General features: G+C 27.9%; 8 protein-coding genes across 9 annotated transcripts; 2 read left to right on the top strand and 6 right to left on the bottom strand.

The window, feature by feature from the left end:
- Window positions 1-2,631: 2,631 nt before the first annotated feature.
- OCT59_014674 (uncharacterized protein) lies at window positions 2,632-3,213 on the bottom strand (the record flags this gene model as incomplete). The annotated part of the gene is made up of 1 exon (XM_066150172.1): window positions 2,632-3,213. One exon carries the CDS (start codon window positions 3,211-3,213, stop codon window positions 2,632-2,634), a length of 582 nt encoding a protein of 193 aa, XP_066002365.1.
- Window positions 3,214-7,193: 3,980 nt separating this feature from the next.
- On the bottom strand, window positions 7,194-7,733 carry OCT59_014673 (uncharacterized protein; the record flags this gene model as incomplete). Its single annotated transcript, XM_025312241.2, has 1 exon — window positions 7,194-7,733. One exon carries the CDS (start codon window positions 7,731-7,733, stop codon window positions 7,194-7,196), a length of 540 nt encoding a protein of 179 aa, XP_025190072.1.
- Window positions 7,734-9,656: 1,923 nt separating this feature from the next.
- On the bottom strand, window positions 9,657-10,179 carry OCT59_014672 (uncharacterized protein; the record flags this gene model as incomplete). Its single annotated transcript, XM_066150171.1, has 3 exons — window positions 9,657-9,706; window positions 9,781-10,075; window positions 10,162-10,179. The coding sequence occupies 3 exons, from the start codon at window positions 10,177-10,179 to the stop codon at window positions 9,657-9,659; spliced, it is 363 nt and encodes a 120-aa protein (XP_066002364.1).
- Window positions 10,180-12,400: 2,221 nt separating this feature from the next.
- On the bottom strand, window positions 12,401-14,870 carry OCT59_014671 (uncharacterized protein; the record flags this gene model as incomplete). The annotated part of the gene is made up of 7 exons (XM_025333324.2): window positions 14,456-14,870; window positions 14,047-14,372; window positions 13,782-13,973; window positions 13,628-13,707; window positions 13,173-13,560; window positions 12,761-13,093; window positions 12,401-12,682 (listed from the first exon to the last, which is right to left on the bottom strand). The coding sequence occupies exons 1-7, from the start codon at window positions 14,571-14,573 to the stop codon at window positions 12,401-12,403; spliced, it is 1,719 nt and encodes a 572-aa protein (XP_025190073.1). The 5' UTR covers window positions 14,574-14,870.
- A 2,763-nt stretch (window positions 14,871-17,633) lies between these two features.
- OCT59_014670 (uncharacterized protein) lies at window positions 17,634-19,000 on the top strand (the record flags this gene model as incomplete). The annotated part of the gene is made up of 8 exons (XM_066150170.1): window positions 17,634-17,840; window positions 17,900-17,975; window positions 18,052-18,104; window positions 18,178-18,246; window positions 18,309-18,407; window positions 18,479-18,584; window positions 18,658-18,752; window positions 18,836-19,000. The coding sequence occupies 8 exons, from the start codon at window positions 17,634-17,636 to the stop codon at window positions 18,998-19,000; spliced, it is 870 nt and encodes a 289-aa protein (XP_066002363.1).
- A 1,021-nt stretch (window positions 19,001-20,021) lies between these two features.
- On the bottom strand, window positions 20,022-20,675 carry OCT59_014669 (mitochondrial 54S ribosomal protein mL43). Its single transcript, XM_025323719.2, has 3 exons — window positions 20,547-20,675; window positions 20,376-20,482; window positions 20,022-20,287 (listed from the first exon to the last, which is right to left on the bottom strand). The coding sequence occupies exons 1-3, from the start codon at window positions 20,663-20,665 to the stop codon at window positions 20,100-20,102; spliced, it is 414 nt and encodes a 137-aa protein (XP_025190075.1). The 5' UTR covers window positions 20,666-20,675; the 3' UTR covers window positions 20,022-20,099.
- A 143-nt stretch (window positions 20,676-20,818) lies between these two features.
- Window positions 20,819-21,811, top strand: OCT59_014668 (uncharacterized protein). The gene is made up of 3 exons (XM_025312243.2): window positions 20,819-21,109; window positions 21,199-21,318; window positions 21,389-21,811. Exons 1-3 carry the CDS (start codon window positions 20,894-20,896, stop codon window positions 21,689-21,691), a joined length of 639 nt encoding a protein of 212 aa, XP_025190076.1. The 5' UTR covers window positions 20,819-20,893; the 3' UTR covers window positions 21,692-21,811.
- Window positions 21,768-25,661, bottom strand: OCT59_014667 (uncharacterized protein; the record flags this gene model as incomplete). 2 transcript variants are annotated; one of them, XM_025312244.2, is made up of 14 exons in its annotated part: window positions 21,768-22,325; window positions 22,413-22,630; window positions 22,691-22,828; window positions 22,908-23,270; window positions 23,335-23,403; window positions 23,479-23,794; window positions 23,865-23,977; window positions 24,051-24,338; window positions 24,415-24,633; window positions 24,705-24,858; window positions 24,936-25,038; window positions 25,118-25,199; window positions 25,263-25,284; window positions 25,380-25,661. In XM_025312244.2, the coding sequence occupies 14 exons, from the start codon at window positions 25,659-25,661 to the stop codon at window positions 22,011-22,013; spliced, it is 2,682 nt and encodes an 893-aa protein (XP_025190077.2). In that variant the 3' UTR covers window positions 21,768-22,010. The 2 variants fall into 2 exon arrangements, with proteins under 2 accessions (XP_025190077.2, XP_066002362.1); XM_066150169.1 differs by having other exon boundaries at window positions 21,768-22,281.
- Between the last annotated feature and the right edge of the window lie 253 nt (window positions 25,662-25,914).

Here is a 25,914-nt window from a genome sequence, read left to right as displayed (position 1 = left end):
CATACTACCGTTATAAAGCAACACAAACTATGCTATTTTAACGGCAAATTTATTTTTTCGTTTGTCTCAACAATAAAATGTGAATTAACTGTTCGTAATGAATTACACTTCGAAGAATTGATTGGAATAAAAGTACTGCCCCACTCACTACCAAAACGAACAAATGTTAGATCAATCTTTTTCTAAATCTTTCATGAGAAGAATTGTTCTTATATGTGGCCACTTTCCGGGTTAAAAATCCGAATTTCTTTGGAGTATAGCTTGATTGAATGTAGAATGAAAAAAGTATACTTATACTGTTATATATTGTTAAATGTGTTGTAAATATTGTAATTCGTCTTGTTAGCCATAGTCTGTGATTTGAGTTGATCAGTCTTCATGATTTTTCATGGACATAACCGAATACTATAAGCCGATGCATGATAAATATTTTTAGTTACGCCGGTGCTACGCTATTTTACTAGTTTGTGATTTTGCATCTTTTTTCTTTTCTTTTCTTGTTCCTAAGACCTCTATTTATATACAAAATTGAATTAGTTTCGTGAACGTAACTGTAAAAAGGTATGTTTTGTCTTACCATCAAGGCATCAATATAAAATTTCTCCCGTTGTGAAAGTTGACTTAACGGCATTACTAAATTATCATTATTATTTTCAACTAACTATTCCGAGAAAGAATACGTTCTTAGAATTTAACAGATTTCAAGGTAGCGATGGAATTTTGGCGAAATCCAGTTCCACTGGAATTATCGTTCTGCCTTCTTTTTCATAAAATATAGCAGAAAAACGCTTTGATGCCAATAATGACTTTATGATTCAAAGGGTTGCAACTAACTATGACTAGAACATAAAAAAAAATAGCTAACTGTGAGATTATAACCTGTGGTCACGGTTGAATTATTCATCACGTGTTTAAGAAAATTCTTAAGTAATTTGTTCGGAAATTATTGGTTGTCACATTGACAAAACACCAGCTACCACACTGACCACAGTGTATATTAAAGATAGCCGTAATCTTCATAGGGTACATTGTCTTATTTTCGTTTGATCTGATGTACATTTCACATTATGTAGCATTCTGTCAAAAAAAAATAAAAATGACCAGTTACGAAACATAGTTTTTTGAAACAAAAAAAAACAAGAACTAAGCAATATTACGAACCTGTATAAAGCCAAATCAAAATAGCTGAGCTATCAGGAATAGTACAAAATTATCAACTGGACTGCAATTGCGTTTCAACGACAAAACTGCGACAAAATGTTACGATCAACCAACTGATGCCAATCATGCCATCGAAAGTAAAACATTTTCCCTCGAGAACGATACCCTTATCAGTTCCGCTTATTTCCGAAAGGTTTTAATTACATAAATAAGTTTTTGCATTTGTACGTAACAACTTGGCCAGTATTTTTCCTCAACAATAAAGTAGGAGTCAAAATATTTTCGAGACTCAGTTGTTTCTGTCCGTATTGCTTCCATCATAATATAATATTATGTGCTCTACAAATACAAAAATCAAACAAAATATAACAGTTACTCTGGCATTATCTATACTGTACAGACAAAAATGGCATCCCTTTTGTTACTTACATTTCTTGGAATGATCTGCCGTTCCATTTCCTACTCATAATCTCTAAATATTTTGTTTCACCATTTTTGGACAGCCTAGTTTATACATGAAAAGAAAGTGGCTACCGAAAATGATGAAACAGTTTAATCAAATTGTAAATTCCTTTTTTACGTAAAGAAATCTATAAAATACCCGAGAGCATTTCCATGGAAAGAACGCATAATTTTTAACTTTATCATCACTTTAAGAGATAAAGGTAGTTACTGGTTAACGTTGGTATACATACATCCATGTTATTAGTGTAAATAATTATATCAAATATAATGATGTACTTGGATTGCTTGCATTATGTAGCCGGATTTATGCCGGAAAGGACAACACTTTGTTCTGCAGAAGCATTTACGGAGAGATATATACGTAAATTTCTAAGAAAAGAAGGAGTTAAATTCACTACTTAAAAAAACTAAATTTCCATTATATCAATTATATCAGTTAATCTAGGGAAATAATTTCTCCATATGGAAAAAATGGTGATCCGTGCATCTTCCAAAAAGACGCAGCATTTATTCTCCGTATTCCAATCAAACATTTTATTTATTATTAGTTATTAGTTATAATACTTCTTACATTTTAAGAACTCGAAAACTTTTCCTTTAATCGAGATGTTTTTACTTTGCGGGATTTTCCCATAATACACGATAAGTTGATATTTCCAAGTAACAAACTTATCAAATGGGGATGAAATTATGAAATTACGAAAGCTCAAAAGTAATTTTATTTTACTTTAGAAGTGTGGTTATTCTAATCAAACTATTATACAGAAAAGGGACAGATCATTTGTACCATCTATACTCATGTGATTCATGTCATATGAAAGCTTATTATGTGACGTCACAAAGTATGCTTAAAAATAAAATACAAGAAAATATAAAACGAAATAAAATAAGAATAACAAAAATAAAGGACTATAATCAAATTAAAGTTCATATAATTAATATAATTGGTATAATAACAACAGTATCTATCTACATACAAGTTTGACAAACTTGTAATTACGAGTTTTACCAGAGTTCATAGCTTTGAGTACCAGCGGAGAAAACTTCATTATTATCAACTGTCTCAACAGGAACGTTAACTTGTTGTTGATGAAAACTATTCGATGAAATGAGTTGTTCAGTCGTAAAACATTCATGACGGCAAGTTGGCGCAGCAGAACGAATAGTTGGTGTACGAGAAGAAATCAAAGGACGTTCATTCAAATAAGGATGAGGTCTAGGAGCATGATTTCGGTATATATGACGAGATACGGAAGGCTTTCGTTGTGGTTGATGTTGTGCGATGAAAAATTGGTTCATTTGATTTAATTGATCCTTAAGTTCATTAACTTGTTCGAGTTGTCTAATAATGCTTTCTTCAAATGCCTTAATAGTCTTAGCAACCATTTGAATTTTTTGATACATAGAAAGGTTATTGTTTTGTTGAGAAATTGTGCATCGAGTTTGAAATTTTGGTGGTGGGTAAGTTGGGAGAGGGACAGATTCGTTTTCGCATAGCGAATCATTAATAAAGTCACTTATGACTTCATTATTATTTTCAAGAGGGTATTCAGGATATCCATTTAAAATTTCGTAGGTATGTTCCATTATTATTATTTTTTTTTTAAATTTTTTTTTAAAAAAAGTATAAAAATTTTTTTTTCTTTTTTTGATTTTTCAAGTCTAATCAGCGGGAGTTTATATACTTTTTTCTGGTAATAAAAAAGAATATGCAGTTCAATTTTTTGTTAATTAACTCGTTAATTAACCTATAAAATTTATATGGTAGGTATTGTTAATTAACTCGTTAAAAAAGTTGTAACACGTTATCTTTGTTTAATATTTTCATTTGGTTAGATCAAACGCATTTCAATAAATCACGTGAACGTAGGTTAATTAACGCGGAGTTAAAAAAATAAAAAAAAATCCGTATTACAAACATGGAGCATTGTGGTTTTTTAACTTCAAAAACATTATTTGCATTGTGATTGGCGGTTAGTCATTACCCGAAAAAAAGTTATTTTATGGACCTATAACACAAGTTCTATACCGATTCGTTTATACTACGTCTTCCGAAGATAACCTCCCATCACACGCTAGGAGACCAGGTATCTAGTTAAGTTCGGCACTATCGCTACATTAAACGTATTAATAAATTTTGGGGCAAATTTATTATGATTTGGAATCTGAGCTGCACTTGCCTTCAAAATCTTCTAGATCATCATCATCAAAATCATCATCATCATTCTCTTCGTGCGTATATAAGTAAGTCATAAATATCAAAATATAATTATTGATTTATTTTACTGTATATGTACATATATCAATCAAGTATTTTTTGACAAATTTTCAAAAATTTTCTTATCCTATATAATCAAGTATTTTCCCGAAAAAAAAATCCGAATTTTTCGGAATTCTGAGAATTACCCTTTTAGGCTGATCCGTGACTTGTGCTTAAACCATAATCATGTGTTTTTCCGAAAGAATATGCCGAATTCTTCGGAATTCTACACTTCAAAAATTTACACCTTTTTAACTATAACGTGTTAGACAATAAATCAACTATAAATTTTTATCAAATATTTCATAAAAAATACTGTATATTATATAATAACGAGAAAGATGCAGATCACTGTCAGTTATTTTATAAAATCTGATATTATATGTAATAAGAGAAATGATTAAAAAATAATAACTTTTTTTTTCAATTGAATTTTTTTTTTTGTTAAACTATTATTAATGCAAGTAATTTGATAATTTAATCGCTCAAAAGATAGATCGTGAGAAAAGATAATGATATTTTAGGAATTTTAGGGAGATATGACGAAATGAAATGACAAATTAACTTTTTTTTAATATTTTGAAGCATGTTAAAATAACAAATTTAACGATTTTATCCATTGTTTATAAATCAAAATAAAGCTTAAATAAATTAAATGAACAATGGAAACCTAAAAGAACACGAGTTTTTACAAGCAAAGAATCAAAGATACTTAAAGAATTTAAAATAATTTTTAGATTATAGGAAAACCCTTGATGTTTCAAATCAATATAGGATAGCTCGAGAAATAAGGGATATTTCACTTGATGATATTGGTTTTAATCAATCGATGGTATCTCGTATGTACAGTACAATAATATTGATATACCTAAATGTGATAAAACATTAACAGCGATTAAAAATTGGATTAATAAAGAATTGGAAAGAAAAGAAAAACATGAAAATTTAGACTAGAAATAATATATGTATCCGGTTGGTGATTGTATATTTTGATATTATTGATACAAAATAAACATTTTATTTTCAACTATGTAAAATATTAAATTGTTCATACTTTTATAATAAGTGATATTTTCCAAAAAAAAATTGCATTTATTATAAATGAAAAGACTATCGCATGCCACAAAAAAAAATACAAAAGATCAAATAATAATAAGACCATCATATATAAATTAAATTCACGAAAGGGTAGGTATTAAAGATCAAAATATGAAAGCCGCAATACATAAATTAAAATTACTCATAAAAATATTAAAGATCAAATAGGAAGACTACTATATATGAATTATAATTGCCCATTAGAGATCAGACCATCACCATAAATAAAATTCCTACGAAAAATATTAAAGATCAAATGGAAAGATCATCACTAACGCATAAATTAAAATTGTCCATGAAAAAGTATTAAAATCAAATAAGAATATGAATTAAAATTACCCATTAAAAATCAAAATAAGAGGCCGCTATACATAAATTATAATTGCTCATTAGACGCGAAAGACCATAATTTTGCCCATAAAAAGGCCTGTATTGAAATCTAAATAATAATTATTTTGTTTGAAGGAAATTATGGAAAAAAGAGGTGTGATAAAAGAACGTAATATTTAAAATTAAATTTGATTAATTCAATTAAAATATAAAAATTAAAATCGGTATAATAATTAAATAAAACTTGTAAAATTTTAGAGATTTTATTTACATTCTAATAAAATTATCATAAATCAAAAATTAAATTATTCTTTAATACATTTCGTACATAATATATTTTGGAATATTTTAGTAAATATCGTGCAATTCAAATCATTCAATATTTTTGTTTCGTTACGCATTAAAGATCATCTAAAATTCCATCATTAGTATAATTAGTATAGAGATCATACTATTTAATTCCAAAATATTATATAAATTCCCTCTATATTGACTAATAAATAAATCCTACTTTGATGAATGTGATACTTACATGACTTGCATCAATAATATGTACCGGACGTTCTGGCAGTCGTGTGATAATGATCAAGACAATAGCTACGATGTTTCCTCATATATCCCAAGTATCCAAAAGAGAGAAGCTATTCCAGCACATAGTGCTATCGTAATACTCAGAATTACTCCAAGCACGGCCGCCCATTGATCCAGAGCATTAGGGAAGAACAATTTATTAATTGATTAATTAAAGTTCATTGATGAATAGCAATAACTAATTCCAAAAAAAAGGGAATGAAAAAAGTAATATCTTCAGTAGGTATATAAATATTAAGAACAAAAATTTTAAAATACAAAATTCTATATAAATACAAGATAAAGAACATTATATTATCAAAAAAGTGATACGAGTAAGCCAACTAGCTAATATTATAATATTTACCAAAATCAGTGTAATATTAGCATAATCAGGGTTTTAATTAAACAAATAAAAGATAGTTAAAGATATTCTATAACTAGAATAAATCATCACTACTCAGAAAGCACTTGCTGGTATGTACTAAAACAAAGAATCTAAAAAATGTAAACAAGAATATATTATTAAATAAAATCTTGCATAACATATCATAAAAGGAAGAGAAAATTTACTTAATAACTCAATTCATCAAAAGTAAACTAAAACTATATTGCAGAGAAGAATATGTCTAAAATTTCCTGAAACTAATGCACCTTTACTCCAAGAATAAAAGAAAACATTGTTAAATATCAATACTCTTTCTTTAATTTCCCAAATTACCCGAGCTTTAAGGACATATTATTAATTCCCAGTCTTTTACTTCTTTAGTTTACTTCTTTAGTTTTTAAAAGAAACTTCTTGAGCAATTATACGAACTTTCAAATTAAAAAAAAAAATTCAAATGCGTTATTCGTAAATTCATGTGATGTTCATTAAATATTGAAATTGCCGATCCATGTATGTCAAATCCTTTGATTATAGCCTTTCCTAAAATGAGTAATTATGCAGGATTTGTACAGTATATACTAAAGTTGATCTGTAAAATGATTTACTTGTGCATTACCTATAGAAAAGTATGACGAAAGAATAACTAAACAACTGACCGAATTTCAACTTTTAGCAAAGTCAAAAATCACATGACAATAATGACAATATAATTTGAACAAACCTAAATTTTTATTTAATACTATAAAATATAAAAAATACAAGTATAAAAATACAAGTATAAATAGTATAAATATAAAAAGAAATATGAAATAAGAAAAAAAAATTAAAGATGATCGTATTTTGTTATAATGACATATAATTGGCTGCAAATTGGAAGAAAGGAGTATAATAGGCTAACTGCATACAAGCTATATTACAAGTTTACCAAAATTCATAATTCTGAATATCAGAAGGGAAAATTTCATTATCAGTTGTCTCAGCAGGAACGTTGGTTTGCTGACGATGGAGACTGTTCGATGAAGCGAGTTGTTCGGTAAAGCATTCATGACGGTAGGTTGGCATAGCAGAACGAATAGTTGGGGTCCGAGAAGAAACTAAACGTTCATTCAAATAAGGATGAGGTCTAGTGACATAGTTTCGGCTTATACGACGAGGCATAGGAGCTTGTTGTTGATGCGTGATAAAAGATTGACTCATTTGATTTAATAACGTTTTAAGTTCATTAACTTGTTCAAGTTGTCTATTAATAATTTCTTCAAATGTATTAATAGAATTGTAAAAGATTTGAAGGTTTTGGTTCATAGAAGAGTTATTATTTTGTTGCGAGACAATGCGTTGAGGTAGTGGATTTGTTAAGAGAGGAACAGATTCATTTTCGTGTGGTAAATCATTAAAGTTGTTTGTGACTTCAAGAGTATGGTATTCAGAGTACTCTGGGTATTCGGTTGGAGAATTTTGCATGATTACTGAGATATTTTTTTTTAAAAAAAATAGTATAGATTTTATAGAAATATGTAAAAAAAAAGAAATATTTGATTTTTTTTTTTTTTTTTTTTTTAGGTCTCAATCTCAACACTGGAGTTTTTATATCATTTTTTTATAAAAACGTTATGCACATCAAAAATTTTCAAATTAACATAATTATAATTGATAAAATTTTACGGGGTTAATTAACGTGTTAATTAACCTATACAATTTTAACTATAAAATTATATAGTTATATAATTTATATAATTTATAGTATTGTTAATTAACTGGTTAATTAACAAAACCCCCGATTAAACCTTTTATAATACATCACGTGATAAAATCGGAAATTTAACATGTCTAAAAATGATACTGTTGTTTGAAACGTTTTAAACGTTTTATATATTTATTTTTATCATGTTACTCAATGTGGATGTTACTCAACTTCCATTAAAAGCCTTTATATAATTATCACCCGTATTATGCATTATCTTTTTTATGCATTTGCCTATTAGGAATTTAGGATACAAACTTTATTTTTAAACATGAAAATATAAATTAATTTAACTATTTAACTTTTTTAATCGGTATCGGATAACCATATATTCTATTTTGGGTAAATTTCGTTCAAAGAATATTAGTTTATGGATATTTTATAGTATCTTAACCACTACTATAATATTTATATTTTTTAATTCCAATAATCAGCGCATTTGCAATTTTATTAAGGTAAAAGTAATAGAAAAATAACATAAAGCAATAAATTATATACACTACTCTAATATTATTAAATTACAAACCACTTGTCATACATGCTATCTTGCTAAAACCTCCTAATACTTTAAACTGAATGCTGAAAAAATTATATAACTCTAATTTTTAACTTAACTGATATATTAGTAAAAAAAATATAATTTTATAACGAATTAAATAAAACAAAGAAATATCTAAATATTTTCTAATCGAAATCTTGAAATTCATTGTAAGATTACCGGATTTGTAAACTTTATGAAAATTTATGGTCAATACATAAAAAGTAACACATGGCCTTTATAAATTACGGACTGAATCGAAAATCAAGTTGATCATTAATTCTTTGCCCATTTTGTTATTTGTGATAATTTGTGGGCTTTGCAAATTTCACCTGATTTTAATCACATGCTACGAAAGCTGGCGCAGTATATCACTTGATGTTTGGCACAGTATCGTACTGGTGATAAAAAAAAAATCGAAAACACCTTTATTATAATGCATTAAGCAACAAATTTCTTGAATTTCGTGTTTCGATACGGTCAATTGATCTTATGCTGTAAATACATCTATAAATTGTATAAATACGGAATTTGTTTTAATCAATTATAAAAAAAATGGTAATTTGATTGATCTAGTTTGAGAAATCTTTTCAAATTAACTCATAATTAGTCCTTGCACTATATAACTTTTTGGGGCTAAATCTTGTAAAAAAAAAAGTTTCAATTTTTACATATTCAATTTCACGGTATAAGTTAGATTCCATTTAAATTTCGCACTCTCGTTGAGCGATTTGAATCTAGTTTTAGCTTGGATTGCGAGAGTGGAAGAAGAAGTAGTAATATTTTAAAGATTCTTCTACTGTATTATAATGGAATTTCAAATACCTCTACTATTCTTTAGTAGAGGATGAAGCAAACAATTACTGTACCTTCATGACCTGTATATTCAACGCCTTCTATAGCTTAAATCATGAAAATGTATACAAGTATTCACTTCGAACATTTGAAATATTGATTCTATGCACGCATTAATTAATATATTGGATTATTTGAAACAAATCCTATGAGAATTCAAATCGTTTAATTGCTTTAATACGTCAACGAAAAAAAAATTACAGTATATTATTTATGTAAATACAATGTAGTATATATAGTATATTACTATTTAAATATCATCGAGCACTGAAAACAATAGGTATAAAGAATGAAGAACTCCTATAATAATAATAATAATAATAATAAACATATTGCTTTAATAAAAAACTAAATCAGTTCAAATAAATACATACCAGGAATATAACACGTCGTAAGTATTAAATTAATAACTGCATTAGGATTACAAAACCCGCAACAATAATCACATGTTAATATTCTAAACATTACTTTAAGACAACTTCCGGGTTTAATTTGGTCCCTTATTATAAAGACACATAACGGCGGACAAATAAAGGCCAATAGAAATAGGATAAGATATTTGGGAATACTCTTTGCTTTCCTCAATCCTATCACAAAGCATATTACGATAAAGCTAACCACAATAACACCAAGTGTTATCGATACAATTTCTATTGCAAGCCGCTGTTTCTAAATAAATTCAAAATAAAAATTCAGTTATTAAAAAAAAAAATAATAATAATCAATTAAACGAGTATCATGGTAATAATTCTTACATTACTAATGGTATCCATTTCAATACTGCGATAAAATTACCTGCCTTGTAAATAATAGAAAATCAACTCTTTAAATATTATTTTTTTAAAATAATTATAAAAAAATTATCTTCATTCATTAAACTCCGAATTGGTATATACATGCTACATGTATCGCATAAAAGCGATTACTGTCTACGAAACATCCGTTGAAATAACTCCGTCCAGCTAGTCAAAAAAGTAGACTACTACGAATAATGAGTTAATTGGAATAACCGGATAAGTCATTTAATATGTTCATACATACTTAAAATGAAAAACAAGAAATTTAAAACCATTGTCAGAAATCTATATACGTGTTGTGTGAATGCTCTATTGTAAATATCAAAAATGTAGTCATTGTAGTCATTGTTCAATGAATATGTTGATATCACGTGATTTTACTATCTGGATTAGGAAAAAAAAAATCATTTTCAGTTTTGTATCATTTTTTTCAACTTATTTCTACAGTCTCCGAGATAACTGTAAAAAAAAAAGATAACATATTTTGACAAATTATTTATTGTGTATTGATCTTTGATAAAGAAACAATATAATATAAAGTTTTGGATAAAAGTGGTAATGGATACAATCAAACATTATCGAAATCACACGAAAATCCTTATTGCACATTTACAAGATATTACCATGTATTATCAATTGAAAATAATAAAAAATGCTTTTTTGAAAATTATTTTTTAGTCGCTTAAAACAATAATCACTAATATTGGTAAATCTATTCAAAACAAGGCAAATCCTCAATTTATCAATCATTGACTGGCAAAACAATGATGATGTGAAAATATCTATCGTGAATCTTCGTTTTTTTTTATACTGAAACCTGGCAAGTATCACCACCATTTATAATGATTGCTCAACATTTCAACATTTCAAGTTAACAAGGATTTTTAAGAAAAATTGGAAATATATCCTTAAGAACATTGAGATAGAGGCAATGAGCATTTATCAAGCCGCTTGTATAATTAAAAAATTAGTGGATACCTTAGATTTAATTAGTGATTATCATATGAGGCAATGGTTAATTTAGTGTAGTTGAGCCATTATTTTTAGCTTTCAATTACTAATTATTTATTTATGGTATTGCTTAATAAATTTTATATTTTTTCTCAAAGTTCCTAGTTATTAATAAATAATAAATAATTACTTATTATTTATTATTTAGTAGATTTAGTTTTTATTATTTAGTAATAATTATTATTTTAATCCTTTGTTTCCGATATGATTATATTTATATTAGTCCTCCTCAAATTATAATTATTATTTGGACTTCAAGAAAAAAAGACAAGCCCCAATTTCTTTTTTCTCTGGCAAATTATTCTTTAATATTTTTGAGTAATAAAAATTTATAATAATTTACCCAAATTTTGATCATTTCCAAAAATTTATTGTTGAATCAATCGCTGGTTTTGTTGGTTTTTAATGTTTTTTTTTTTGTCAGAACCAATTAAGCAATAAACAAATAAAGTAAGATAAAAAACCATAAAATTAATTAAACAGTATAACAACCATTCATGTTTTTTTTGGTTCAATAGTACAGTATTCATTTTTTGTAATTCGAACCACGATATTTTTCTCCGTACAATAAAATTTCAAATTTTATAAATTTTATCAAGTCCCGATCTTTTTTTGTCCATAAGAACATAATCATTGCTTGTAAGAGTCTGGAACTTCTTTTGCTGCGAAATTTGTATAAGATTACACCAACTTTAATAATTTTTAACAATTTTTAGCGATACTTATTTGGTTGTTTATATTGAAGAACAGGCATATTATTGAGTTTTTCGTGATTTTTTCTTTTCATATGAATATATTGTTTTGTATGAAACTCATTATTATTCTATCGTATATTATATAAAATTTTTATTGAATATTTTTTTTGTACGTACTCTGGCATTTATAATTAAGAATTTATATAATCGTTATGACTGTGTTAATTCGAACGACTTAACTGTGAGAGTTTTAATTATTTAAATTATTTATTAATGGTTATATTGCTTTGTATCTATATCACATTATGGAAAGCGCTCAAGCATCTTGGAGTAACAAGAAAAAAAGTTAAAGATAAAATCTTGTTTGATAATAATTTAATTATTAGATTACTGTAACTAATTCTTTTTTTATTTTAAAAAAGCTGCTAAAGAAAGAAGTAAATTATTGCGTAGTGTTTTCATGTATAAATAGGAGTGAATTCAACCATCCACTAGTTACTATTTTCCTTTGCATTCTTTTCTAGTAATTTCTTATTATTTTTGGATTGGGGAACTATTTTTGCTGTTGAAACGTTCTCCGATATCGCATTACGAATATTGGATTCATTTAATGCTTGTAATTTTTTACGCCTTTTCTCCCCAATCAGTGGTGAAACGGGTTTGGTTATTTTTCTGTTTGCAAATTCTATTTTAACGGGCGCATACCTTTTGATTGGTTGAGCATGGTGTACTAACTCGGTTCTCAATTGACGAATTTGTTGTTTATTACGTTCCTGATTATAGTTTTTAAATGTATTTCGAATTTACTTATGATCATCATGTCTCAAATAAAAATGTTTTATATATCGTACCTCCTCTTCTATTTGCTTTCGTTCTTTTAGTATATTTTCTTCTTGTTCACGTAAGTTTCTCTGTTCATCATATGCCTTGCGTTTTTCAAGGCGTGCATCAGTATGGAGATTAAATCCAACAAATTCTGTTAAAGGTTTAGCCGATTTTTTTGGACGATAAGGTAACAACTTAGGTGTTGGTTTTGCACGAAACGATAAGTCTTCCTTTTTTTGTTTATTTAATTCAGTAATTTTTTCGTGGAAGTACTGTTGATATTTCTCTCCTCTTATATTAGTCCTTAGTTTAAATGGTTTAGTTACAGTAGTAGGTAACGGATGAACAGGGGGCAAACTCTATAATAAGAAATAATTAATTATAATACGAACGAAAATTTTTTTTTTTACCGTAAATATATTTTGTCAAGTAACTTACATCAGGTGAACCAGTAGGAAGTGGTTGAGCCTTAAATTTACGCGCCTTTTCTTGCTCTTGTGCCTCCTTCTTTAATTTTTCTTCTCTTATTTCTGCTTTACGTTGTGAAATTTTTTCTCCCGGAAGTGAATATTTGGTAGGATCTATTTTTCGATGTGCTACAATAGGCTTGAAAGGTTCCTTAAGCTGAGGTACTGGATTTGCTTTAATAATACGAGGTGGTGATGGAGGTTTTTGCTGAGGTGGTTTTGGTTTTGTTATATGTGGAGATACCGGTATTGTGATTTTCGGCTTAGTTTTCTTGACGCACCCGGATTTGATATCACATGAATCAACCGGTTTTGATTGCACCTTATCATTATTAATTTTATTTTCCTTGTTCGTCATCCTATAGAAATTATTATAAATATTTAACATATAAAATGGAGAAAAACTCTTTATTTAATTAAGTTTACTTGATCCTTCCAGCCCTTAATTTAGTGCGCAAGAATGGAGACCTCGCTTTTGTAGGAAGATTAACATAATTCGACGTAGACTATAAAATTTAAGTTTTTTAGCTTAGTTAAATTTAATTTAATTATAACTATCAAAAATGAAGTATTCCCTCACCCTCATTGTCACAAGCTTTGATTTGAATCTGTCTGGAGTTTTTTCCAAAAATTGTTGTATACGCTCTGCCAATGAAATAAATGGTGATTTTGGGGAATTCCTATTTATCACATTAGAGCGCTTCCTCTTGTGAAATCTGAAAGGTTTAGGAATTGTCAAAACTGTGCCAGGTTTTTTGATAGGTTGCCGTTTCTTAAAATATAAATGACAAAGGTATTGACTATTTGAATAAGAATATGATTAGGTATTATATGAATATTCATACCCGAATCCCTTGAGATTTACAACCAGGATAATTTTTTACTTGCTTAGCAGGTTTGATATTAGCCGTGTTTACAGCTTCTTTTACAATTTTTACAACTGGTGGCCCATTTTCTTTATTAGCACCGGCTTTTACGTCGAGATTATCAAGAAATTTTATTTTTTTTGGTTGTTTCAATGGACTCTTAGTAGTAAGCTTCTCAATTATAAATTTGGCATAATTATCTTTCCCGTTAATTCCATTTAATATTGGAGTGAATGGAACATTCCTTGACGGTGTAAAAAGGGGCTGTCCCCTGGTTGCGGACCTTGTCAACCTTATTGCAGTATCTATGGAGTTTAGGAAACGTGTAGTTTATAAGTTAATAACAAACCCATATTAATGCTTCGAAAAAAAAATCCGTTCAATGTACCAAAAAATGAGTCTCCTTCACTAAAAGTTACGTCATTATTAAAGTCCTTATAACGTGGTGCAAGGAAAGAAAATGAACTTTGTGAGTTCGGCGTTTCAATTTCTATGTTTTTGAACATTATTATTTTATTTTGAATTGCTTAGTTAAATTTTACGCGTTTATGGAACGAAAATATAAAAATAAGGAAAGTAGGTTACAACTTGCAAATAGTACAAATTGTATGACCCTTTGTGTTTAAATAAGAAAATATGTATGTCGTAATCAGTATTGTTTATATTGCTTATATTGTTTATTACGGACGCGACAAAAATTCGCGAATTTGCGTCACATGTTTTATTTGTAACCAATGTAACCAATGAAAATTTAGGATCAGGTGTAACAACTATGTAAATAATTTATTTATTATAAAATAGTTTAACATTTTAGACATAAACAGCCTACCGCGTTAGGGCCATGACACATATATTAGCTAATATTTTAGAAAAATCTTACGTTACACAAAATTAAACATTTTTATTGGTTAAAATCAGTATTATAATTCGATCAGTGTTACATATTTTTACGCTCCAACAGTTTAAATTATTTATTGATTTGATTAATACGAATCCAATATTATCAATATCAAAAGAGATTTGCATACAGTTGCACTTGCTAAAAAAACAAATTTAAGCCCTATTAAAGGTGTTTAACATTTAAAAAAGATTTGCGGTTGATATCCGGATCAATTGGATTAGTAACATTTCGACCAAAATTTAGATAATCAATTTGTTAAGGCCAAATACCGTGGGAATTTAGAATTTTTTTGCTCACTGATGCCAAGTGCCAAGAACTGCCTATTGTTCAGACTTTTATGATATAGCTCTTTGAAATGTCCCAGCAAACACTTCTTTCGGTCAAAGTTCACGGAAGTACATAGCAATACACTCTGTTATATAATATATTATTAATAAGGAAATAAATGATGTGTTGTATAACATTATTGTTTTGGGAAAATATTACTTTGATTGTAAACGAAAGAAGTTTTGGTTGAAAGATTATGTATAGTAGGTTGTCACTTGCCTAGATTGAAAAGCAGAGCCACTTATGAACTTTTTCAAGCTCTAGTGTGACATTCCACCTTATATTAATTCAGAAGAATGAATGCTAACTTCTATGACACACATTCTCTAATTAGCAATTGTACCAGAAATTCTAATGATATGATGATCCATTTTTGTTAGAAAAATCAAAAAGAAACAGAGTGCAAATTAAATTATGAAAGTTATAATGCGTTGTATCCAAGATACAGTATATTGACCTGTTAAAATTCTCATGTTATGCTTAGGATCTTTTTTATCTTAATTCTATCTTAAGGATTCAATAATACTCAAAAAAAATCTTTCAAATAAAAAGCTTGTAAGAAAATAAAAAGCACATCTTTAAAAAGAATAGAAATAACGTTTATATCAATAATGTAATTTTTAATTAACGGAATAGATCGTGATTTTCATTGGTTATTATAACAATCAAATTTTTATTATTAATATGTTAAGATATTAACAAAGAATTAGGAAATATCGTTATGACATGATGATATTTGATGAATTTCATAGTAAAAAAGATAGAACCTGAAAAAATGTACTAAACTTAATATATTTTTACTTCGTTCTTCATGAATATAATAGATATTATTAAATCTTTGGTAATTAGCTTCACAAATTTTTTATGGTTAATTGTTATATTATTAATACCCTTTCAAAAGTAGGAAATGCTCAAAATATTAAGTTGGCTCTGGTATATATGGAATTAATAGCAAGGTTGAGTTCGTCTTATAATTACAGATAGATTGGAACTAGTGTTCTTTTTTATTTGTGTATTTTTTTGCTAAGTATAAAAAAAATAATAATAATATACTTCAAATTTTATCCGGATTGATGTAAAATTGTTTAAGTAAATAAAGTTATAAATTTCATATTTTCTGATAACTATTAGTAAAACTGTAATTATGTAAAAAAAACAACTGCTAATACTGTTGAATAGAATGCATACCAACCAAAGAAATGTATTGTATGAAATAAATAGTGCTTTACCTTCATTGTTATTAAGATTATTGTAAAACGTAAGTGAATTTTTGGGAAAACTGACATGAATCCTTTGTAGTTCTTTTGATAAATCTGGTGCAGTTGAAGTAGATGCTCAGAAGGTGCAGTGTTCTTTGTAATTCTCTACTGTTATAGTTGAAATGACAGAATATTGTTAGTAGGTTTTACTAAGTTAAAACAAAAAAACATATTGAGAATTATAAGACCACAGAAAGTGATTTTACAATTAGATGTTTGACAACTTCCAATTGGCCCTTCTTAGAACTGAAGTTTGTAACATCCACAATCATGTTTATGTGTTTGGACCAATTATTATTAACGAGTACTGCAAGTGTATTTGCCAAAGCTTGATGATTGTTAAAATTTAATGGAATGCCCTGTTTACGAAATGGAGCATATCCAGGTTGTGCGGGTTGTGCTCAAATTATTAATCAAAAAAAAAAAAGCAAATAAAGCTTTGAATAATATTTCACGTAATAAATCCTCAGTGATGTAAAATTTATATATATAATTAATCAAAGCTAGCCTTGGTAAATTGAGGATTAGTGTTTGTTCTTGCAAATATTCTAACATTATTATTCTATGAGAAGTAATTAGTCTTTGAATAGTTCAAAATCATGATAATTTTCATTTTTGTGTTTGTTTTGTAAGTTTTTTTCCGAATAACTTAAGCTTCATTAAGGTTCTCAAAAGTTTTATCTGTCAAAACAATCACTTCTAAGCTCGCGTCTTGAAAAAAAAAAATTTTGCATTTGTAACCAATGGGTTGATTCACGTGATAAGTCAATAAACCTACAGATGCTTACAGTCTACCCTTGATATAGCGAAGAAACCGTTCTGCACCTCAAATTCGTTATAGCAAGTTAACGAAGAATTTGAAGAATTTGATTGGTTACTTCGTTATAACGAGGGAAAATTGACATATTTTATTGGCTAAGCGTCACGTGATTCGTTATATAAAAATTCGCTATAAGGGTAAACTGTATTTAGTGATGACGTAATTTGCTTTATTTATCCTTAAAAAAATTTTTGCTTTTGTCTTTCATGTGAAATACGAATTTATCTCTTTACCATAACTTTACACGTTTTTCATAACCATGTCGAAACGTCGTCGTACTGAAGAGGATGAAGAAAAATTGAATAGTGAAGAAACATCAAATGGTTTAGTACAACACCAAAGTTCCAGAATACCGTTACTGCCAAAAGAATTAGAACCTAGCATATTTGGGATACAACCAAATAACGATTTTGTTAGAGTTGTTAGTGACTTTTTGTATAATCACGTTAGAAAGGGAGATGTTGAGGTAATAAAATTAATATTTAAATTGTTTAATATATCTTACTTATTTCTCTTTTATTTTAGATAGAAGCCAAGTTAGGTGTTTTATTGGATAAAGTAAATCGAGAACGAATAAAGTTACCAGTTTTTTGTGAGACAGGTAAGCATTCTAACAAAAAATTTCCATCATTCTTTCAAAAATTCTTTTCGGCTGATTTATGTGTTATATCCTACAGTAATAAATCCTCATGAAGACAAGTGGATGATATTTGAGAGTAATATGACTCTTGTAAGCAATTCCAAGATGAATATGGCATACTCAGAATAAGGTTAACCGAAATAATTCTTTATTCTTAATTTAGGAACAACATAAATCTTTTAATGAATTGTTAAACAATCGTTTCATTGAAACAAAATCTCCATCGCATAAGGTATGCTAGATTAATTTTAAAATATTTAAATTAGTTAAAAAAGAATTTTAAATATGCTGTAGGGACAACCTGTAGAATACAAACATACATATGAAATAGATAGTTTTTATGACACAAAGGAAGGAAGAATTAGAGTAACAAGAGACCGAAAAACTGGAGAGGTATAAATTAATTTATTGTGTCTATTCATTGCTTTAATACATCATTTTTCTAACAATATTATTTTGATTAGATTGTTGAAGGCGGTATTGTACAAAAAATTCGTGTTGCAGACTTAAACATTTACTCACCAAACACGAAGTTAGATTATCGTATTTCTGTAAATCGGGAAATTCCAAGTTAGTAATTATTTGAAATTCTTTAATTATATAAAGACATAGATTAAAATGTTAATACTTTATTCATTTGCAGAGAAAATGCCAGAAGGACAACATAATTTTGAGAGGAATAAGGATAGGTTAAGCTATACCCATCAAATAGTTAAGATTGATTTAACGCAAGTCAAGGTATCTGGTGTAAGTTTTGTTTTATTTGCATAATTTATTTTTAGGTTGGGAAATAAATATCTCATTTATATATATTTATTAAGGGAGGCTCACAGGATTTGACTCACGAGTTAGAAGTAGAATTTATAAATCCAAGGATATTACTCGAAGAAAAGCTCAAAATAGAAAGAAACCAGGAAAATAAATACATAGAGATAGTTGAGCATTTTCTTAATAATATCAGAATGCTGGCCAAAAAAGTCTTATAAATGATATTTATTGATTTGCCAAAATAGGTATGTAATGATAATTATATCTCTATATGTATGTTTTCCTTTTAAGAAATAAAAAAAATTTAGAAATTATTTTATTACGTGAATTGGATGGATTAGCGATTAAGAAATGTATAAATTTAAATTTGTAAAGTTTTGAAATAGAAATAAAATTTAAAAATTTATGGTATAATCTCATATTAAATGCCCAATGATTATTAACTTGAATTTTGTACCAACAAATTTGTAGTTATTGGTCATGTCTTGCAAGTGGCTGAATGGAAATTGGAAATGCACTATCGTAAAAATGGTTAAGAATATGACCAAATTAATACTAACTGTTAATGGCGGTAAGTTTCTATCATATTTTTGTTGTTAATTATTTTCTTAATCAAAATATTTATACATACTTGTAATTTCATAAGAATTTTAATAGTTATAATAGGAAATTATATGAAACAAAAAATAAACTACATTTTGAAAACTTATTTTAATCTTTCTTAGTAAATATTTTTTGTCATAAATAAACAAAAAGAATAATCTAAATTCCTGAGGGTTTAGTTTAACGTCTTGATAAATGGCAATACGTTCTTCTTTCTGAGTATAACTAATCAATGCTTTTTCAATTTTTCACTCTGTTTCTTTTTTTTTCATTTTTTTCATTTGGTTTTCTAAGTTTCATCTTTGCTTTTTTTTGTCTGGATCTCATCGTTTTCTATTGTGCTTTTTTTTGTATTGTTTTTTTGGTTTGTTTTTTATTCTTGATTTACATTCCTTCATGCGATTTCGATTTCACTTTTGCTATCTTCATTTCTTTTATTTAATTTTATATGCTTTTTTCCGATTATTTTCGGTTAAAGCTTTATAGCTTTATTTTATTAAAAATCAAATTAATAGTTTTTGTAACATATAATAAATGCCGACCAATATGGATTCACTTTCACGTGATCATATAAAAATATTCCCTTCATAACGCCGGGTGAACACTTTAAAAGAGAAATGAAAGCACTAAAGTTTTTTCCTTCAAATAATTTCTTCTTTTGAAAAGATTTTTTTTATTAAAATAAATTTTTTTTTTCTTTACAATTGATAAAATTTAAATTAAATGTGGTCGAGTATGGAATGGACTCCAAATACCTCTAATACTTTTAGTTGTTGAAATAACTGGCTTTTTAAACCTTTTTTTTGTAGAAACTCCCGTATTATCACGTATCAATTTTACAATTTCTGCAATTTCGTCAGGATTTTTATTTTTAACACAAACTTGCTTTTTTTTGAGGTTCACTATTATACACAATATATATATATACGTAAATTTATGTGAGAAGATAATTACAAAAAAAAGTTACAAAGAAAAATATTTAGGACTAACGATATGTTCCAGTAATGAGAGGATGTTTTGATGGACGAGGTGTTACCACAATTTCCATCTGTGGGTTTATCTTTGCAAAAGGAATTAAATGATTTTGAAGATATTTACTAAATATACGAGAATTTATTTGAGAATAACTTTTTATGAATAAAAGTTAAACAAATTACTTACATCATTCCATAGCTACTTCCGCTACGTTCACAATAATTGAATTCAATCTTACGACATGAAAAAACAAAAGCACCAACTCCATTTTTGGCTTTCGGAATTAATGATTTTGTCAGAGTCATTCTAATTTCTAAACTTGAAAAAGAATTGAGATTTTTTTTCTTATTCGATTTATCGTGACACAGATATAAAATCATGTGAAAATTATACAACATCTGAGGAAATCCTGACCAATTAAATACAATTATTGGAATCAGACGATTTATTGATAAATTGATGATTCTTTTTCCTTTTCTTTTAAAAAAATATATTAATCTTAATATATTTTATAAATAAAAATAACATCAAAAATGTTTCATTTAATTAAAAATATTTTTCCAAAAAACATTAATGTTATAAAAAACTCTATATTTTTATCTCGAACGTTAAATACTAAAAATATCGGTGTATTTAGTAAATTTAATACTAATAGTAAAATTTATCTTCAAAGAGACCAAAATAAATATTTCTCTTCTTATTCTTCGGTATCTTTTATTGCAGGAGCGAATACTAGTGATATATTAAAAGTAATTAATATATGTATATTATACAAATATAGGCCGTGGACTTAAAAATTTACACCGAATCCAATTCTAAAAGTCTTTTAATATTGCAGGATCATCCATTGTGGAAATTGGGTCATTTAAATCATGTTGCTATAGCAGTACCAAATATTGACAACGCTGTAAATTTTTACAAGAATATTTTAGGCGTTGATCAAGTTAGTGAAGCATTGGTAAGTTTCCAAGATTCATTTTTTTATATACTTAATAACAACAATAAATAAACGTTTTATTTTAATATAGCCACAACCTGAACATGGGGTATATACAGTATTTGTTAATTTGGGTAATACAAAAATTGAATTATTACATCCATATGGTGAAAAATCCCCTATAAAAAATTTTTTAGAAAAAAATAAAAATGGTGGTATTCATCATATTTGTATTGAAGTTAATAATATAAGTAATGCTGTCAAAGATTTATTGGGTAAAGGTATTAGACCATTGGATCCTGAGCCAAAAATTGGTGCTCATGGTAATCCTGTTGTGTTCTTGCATCCAAAAGATTGTGGTGGTGTTTTAGTTGAATTAGAACAAGTTGGATAAAATTGTTGTTTATTTAATATAAAAATTATAATTTATTAATATATTTTATAGCTTTATAAATTAACAAGATGTAAATATAATCTAAAATAATTAAATTAATTATACGTTTATTTTATTTATAATTATTAACTGTGAAATATCGTATGTATATTATACATTATAAGTAATTAATATAGTATTCGGAGAAAAAAATTAAATATTTTGCTATTGCTTTTGTTTAATCCGAAATATGAATATTAAAATTATAATTAATAATCATGCTTATCGTGTGTAATATGTATCTATGTATCAATTATATTCTATAACATTCTATAACATTCTATACCATTTCAATATTTTCTACCGGTTCTTCTCCTCGTTTTCGTTTTTGATAATATTTACGAAATGAGTCAATCCAAAATACCGATGATGTCAATAGGACAAGCAAAAATATATCTGAATGAGTTAAGGCCTCTGTTTGAAAAACCGCTTGGAAAAATGGCATATAAATTACACATAATTGTCCGATTAATGAACCAACAACGGCAAGATTAAACATTGTATTTGAAAATAAGCCCAATTCTAAAATTGATTTTTTCTCTGAACGACAACTTAAAGCATTAAACATGTCAAATAGAACAAAACAAGTAAATGTCTATTATTATTAAAAAATATATATATTAATAATGATAATCAAATATAAACTTCGATAATATAAAATAATGAAAATAAAGATTCTTACCATTGTAGTATCACGAGCTGTAACAATACCATCGCGCATTTCCTTAACATATATAAATAATGTACCAGCAACCATAACAACTGCTGAAGTTACAACTCTCATAATTAATGCTGTAGTAAGTATAGGTGCATTCTTTTTCCTAGGTGGTTGACGCATTACGCCTTCATCAACAGGTTCAACTCCAAGCGATTGTGCGGGTGGGCCATCCATTAATATATCTATAAAAATATATTAGTAAACTCGAATTCCTAAAAGTTAATAAAAAATTTCCAACTTACTAATCCATAAAATTTGCATTGCATTTAAAGGATTTTGTAATCCAGAAATCGTGGACATTGTTATTAGTGTCAACGCTGCAATACTGGTACTCAATTGAAAAGTTAAGAAATTTCGGATATTATAATATATAGATTTTCCTATAAAAGAATAAAATATTAGTAATAAGTGATTTAAGCTCTTATACGTATGTATATAAACTAACATATATAATACTACCTTCTTTTACCGCATCTAAAATAGTTGTAAAATCGTCGTTTACCAATATTATATCGGCAGCTTCTCTGGAAACGTCTGTACCACTTTTACCCATTGAAATACCGATATCAGCTATTTTTAAAGCTGGTGCGTCATTTACACCATCACCTGTCATGGCCACAATTGCGCCAGTTGATTGTAGTGCTTGAACTATGGCCATTTTATGCTTAGGTGCTGTTCTTGCAAAAACGGAAATGTTACTAATAACATTTCTCAATTGTTCTTTATCCATTGCTTCAATTTCACTTCCAGTGAGACAACTTAACCGTGATGAATGATTAACTGGGATTCCCAGTTTCCTTGCTATGGAAAGCGCAGTTTGATCTAAAAAACAAAAGCATTGATTAATCTCTAAATAGTATCGTTATAAATAAGAAAAGAAACATACCAGAATCTCCCGTTATCATAACAACTTTAACACCACCTTTAATTAACTGTTTAATGGCATTTTCAACTCCTATATTATAAATGAGTTAACAATATGTATATAAAATTTAAAGGAAAATACATTATACTAGGTGCAAATACAAACCTTTCCTTGGTGGATCGTACATTGCCACACAACCTACAAAGGTAAGTTCAGTGAGCTCAGGTCCATATGCAACACCAAGAACTCGAAGACCATGAGAAGACATTGCATTGACATGACGCATCACTAATTCCTTTGCAGAAGCATCCAACGGTGGCTTATGAGTTTCAGATACATAATAAGTAGCACATCTTGATAAAACTGCTTCAATGGACCCCTTGAAGTAAACAGTATCGGCTTGAGATCCTTCAAACTTTCCAGATACCGACATCCATTTCTGATCGGAATTAAAAGGAATTTCGGATGTACGACGAAAACTCTATAATGTTGTAATAAAGTAATGATTATGAATATTCTTATTTTATTTTCTTAATATTAATTTTAAATACCTTTATCTCATCTTCCATATTCATTTTTATTATAACATCAAGCAAAGCAACGTCTGTTGCTTGTCCATATTTCTTTCCATTTTCGTTAATACTAGCATTATTACATACTCCGCCTATATTATAATATATAATTAATGAACACACTTTTAAATAAATATCTTATCTTAATTAGTTTAAATATAATACCAATTTTAAGAACTTCACGCATAGCAGAACTAGTCTTGGTAGGTAAGCCATGTTCCAAATCGAAAGTGGTTTCTTCATCCAAAGTAAATATCCTCGTGACGGTCATCATATTTTCGGTAAGTGTACCGGTTTTATCTACACAAATCACATTGACAGATCCGAGAGTTTCGACAGATGGCAATTTCTTTATAATAGCATTTTTTTTTGCCATTCTTAAAATTCCCAACCCCAAAGTTACCGCAACAACAATCGGAAGGCCTTCGGGAATAGCAGCGACGGCCAAACTTACTATATGATATAACAAGTAAAATCTTAAAAATTTTCTTTACGTAAAAAAAAAATGAATATAAATTAAGATAATGACCTCCTATAGTAAACATCTCTAGCCATTCACGCCCTTGGATAATTCCAATAATGACAATAACTATAATTATACCACCAGATAGATAGGATAGTTTTTTCCCAAGTTCATTCATACTTAGTTGAAAAGGTGTCTTTGGTGTTTCGGCCTCCCTAACCATGGAAAATACAACACCAAATTCCGTCTGTGAACCAGTACCAACAACTATACCCTGTCCGTGTCCTATACGCAAAATAAAATATCTAATATAAATACTTATTTGACTAAATAATTACGCAATAAAAGGAAAATACCATTTTTGACAAGTGTTCCCATAAAAGCTATATTTCTTTGATCCTGTATTGTTATCTTATCATATCCATTATTGACATCAATACTTTCCGTTATTTTTGAACGAGGTTTGGCCTCGCCAGTCAAATTAGATTCATCAATTTCCAAACTCTCGGCCTAAATGATTAAATTAAAAAGTTATTAATTAAATATGAACTACCATTAATATAAATACATAATTAATTTTTAATTACGGAAGTTATCCGAACGTCGGCGGGAATCCTATCTCCAATACCAAAACGAACCAAATCGCCTGGTACCAAAACAGTTGCTGAAGTAGTTATCCATGAATTATCACTAAAAAAAAATCGTAAATTGTTTTTTTTTAAAAAAAAATTTAATCGGATTAATTATTAAACTAGAATAATGTATTTACCGTTTGAGATGACAATAATGAGGAACTAGCTTATTAAGTGCTTCTAAAGATTTCTCTGATCGATACTCCTGTATAAAACCAACTATAAATAAAAATATTTAGTTTATCAAAATGAATTTAAGAAAATGATCAGTTAAGTAAATACCTGTCGTAACAATTAATACCGCCTAATGTTATAATAAAGTTAAATCGTATACTGGTGTTAATAAAAAAAATGGTTAAAACATTTAAAGTAAGAAACATTAATGAAAAAAAAACTTACTAAAAGCACGGAAAAAGCATCATTCCGGTTTCCCATCATTAAGGAAACAGCAGCCGAACCAAGAAGTAATAAAATGAGTGGGTTCTCTACAAATTGTTTTAAGAATTTGATAATAACGGATTCGCCATCTTCGACTTCAAATTCATTATAACCGCAAGTTTTTAGCTTATGAAGAGCTTCCTTTGTTGAAAGTCCAGATTCAGTATCTGTGTGAAATTCAGAAAGGGTTTTCTCAACTGTACAACGAGCAAAATATTCTGAAGGAATCGTTGAACCCTCCATTTGACAGAAAAAAGAAATCTTTTTTCGTGAAGGAATTTTCTCTGTGGACATTTATAAGATGACAGAGATATCGAGATTTAAATTTCATCCAATTAAAAAAAAGCAGCAGGAAAATCGGTGGTGTACAATCCTGTGTACAAGTATTTTCTGCTTCGAAAGGTTACAGAAATAATTATTGCAAACAATCCTTTTATGGATAAAACACAGCATGAATATAAATAAAATCCAACTTTCAAGCAATTGCGGCGTAGCT

Source organism: Rhizophagus irregularis, chromosome 22 (assembly GCF_026210795.1).
Source record: "Rhizophagus irregularis chromosome 22, complete sequence".
In the NCBI taxonomy this organism is placed as follows: Eukaryota; Fungi; Glomeromycota; class Glomeromycetes; order Glomerales; family Glomeraceae; genus Rhizophagus; species Rhizophagus irregularis.
This window is presented reverse-complemented; position numbering and strand designations above follow the sequence as displayed.

What these genes read in the sequence shown, in the direction of transcription:
- OCT59_014669 (XM_025323719.2), bottom strand. Translation starts at nt 20,665, where the DNA reads ATGACTCTGACAAAATCATTAATTCCGAAAGCCAAAAATGGAGTTGGT. An exon ending in GGAAGTAGCTATGGAATGAT is followed by an intron (nt 20,483 to 20,546) that starts GTAAGTAATTTG and finishes TCGTATATTTAG; the next exon opens with TAAATATCTTCAAAATCATT. An exon ending in TCTCATTACTGGAACATATC is followed by an intron (nt 20,288 to 20,375) that starts GTTAGTCCTAAA and finishes TGTGTATAATAG; the next exon opens with TGAACCTCAAAAAAAAGCAA.
- OCT59_014668 (XM_025312243.2), top strand. Translation starts at nt 20,894, where the DNA reads ATGTTTCATTTAATTAAAAATATTTTTCCAAAAAACATTAATGTTATA. An exon ending in ATACTAGTGATATATTAAAA is followed by an intron (nt 21,110 to 21,198) that starts GTAATTAATATA and finishes TTAATATTGCAG; the next exon opens with GATCATCCATTGTGGAAATT. An exon ending in ATCAAGTTAGTGAAGCATTG is followed by an intron (nt 21,319 to 21,388) that starts GTAAGTTTCCAA and finishes ATTTTAATATAG; the next exon opens with CCACAACCTGAACATGGGGT.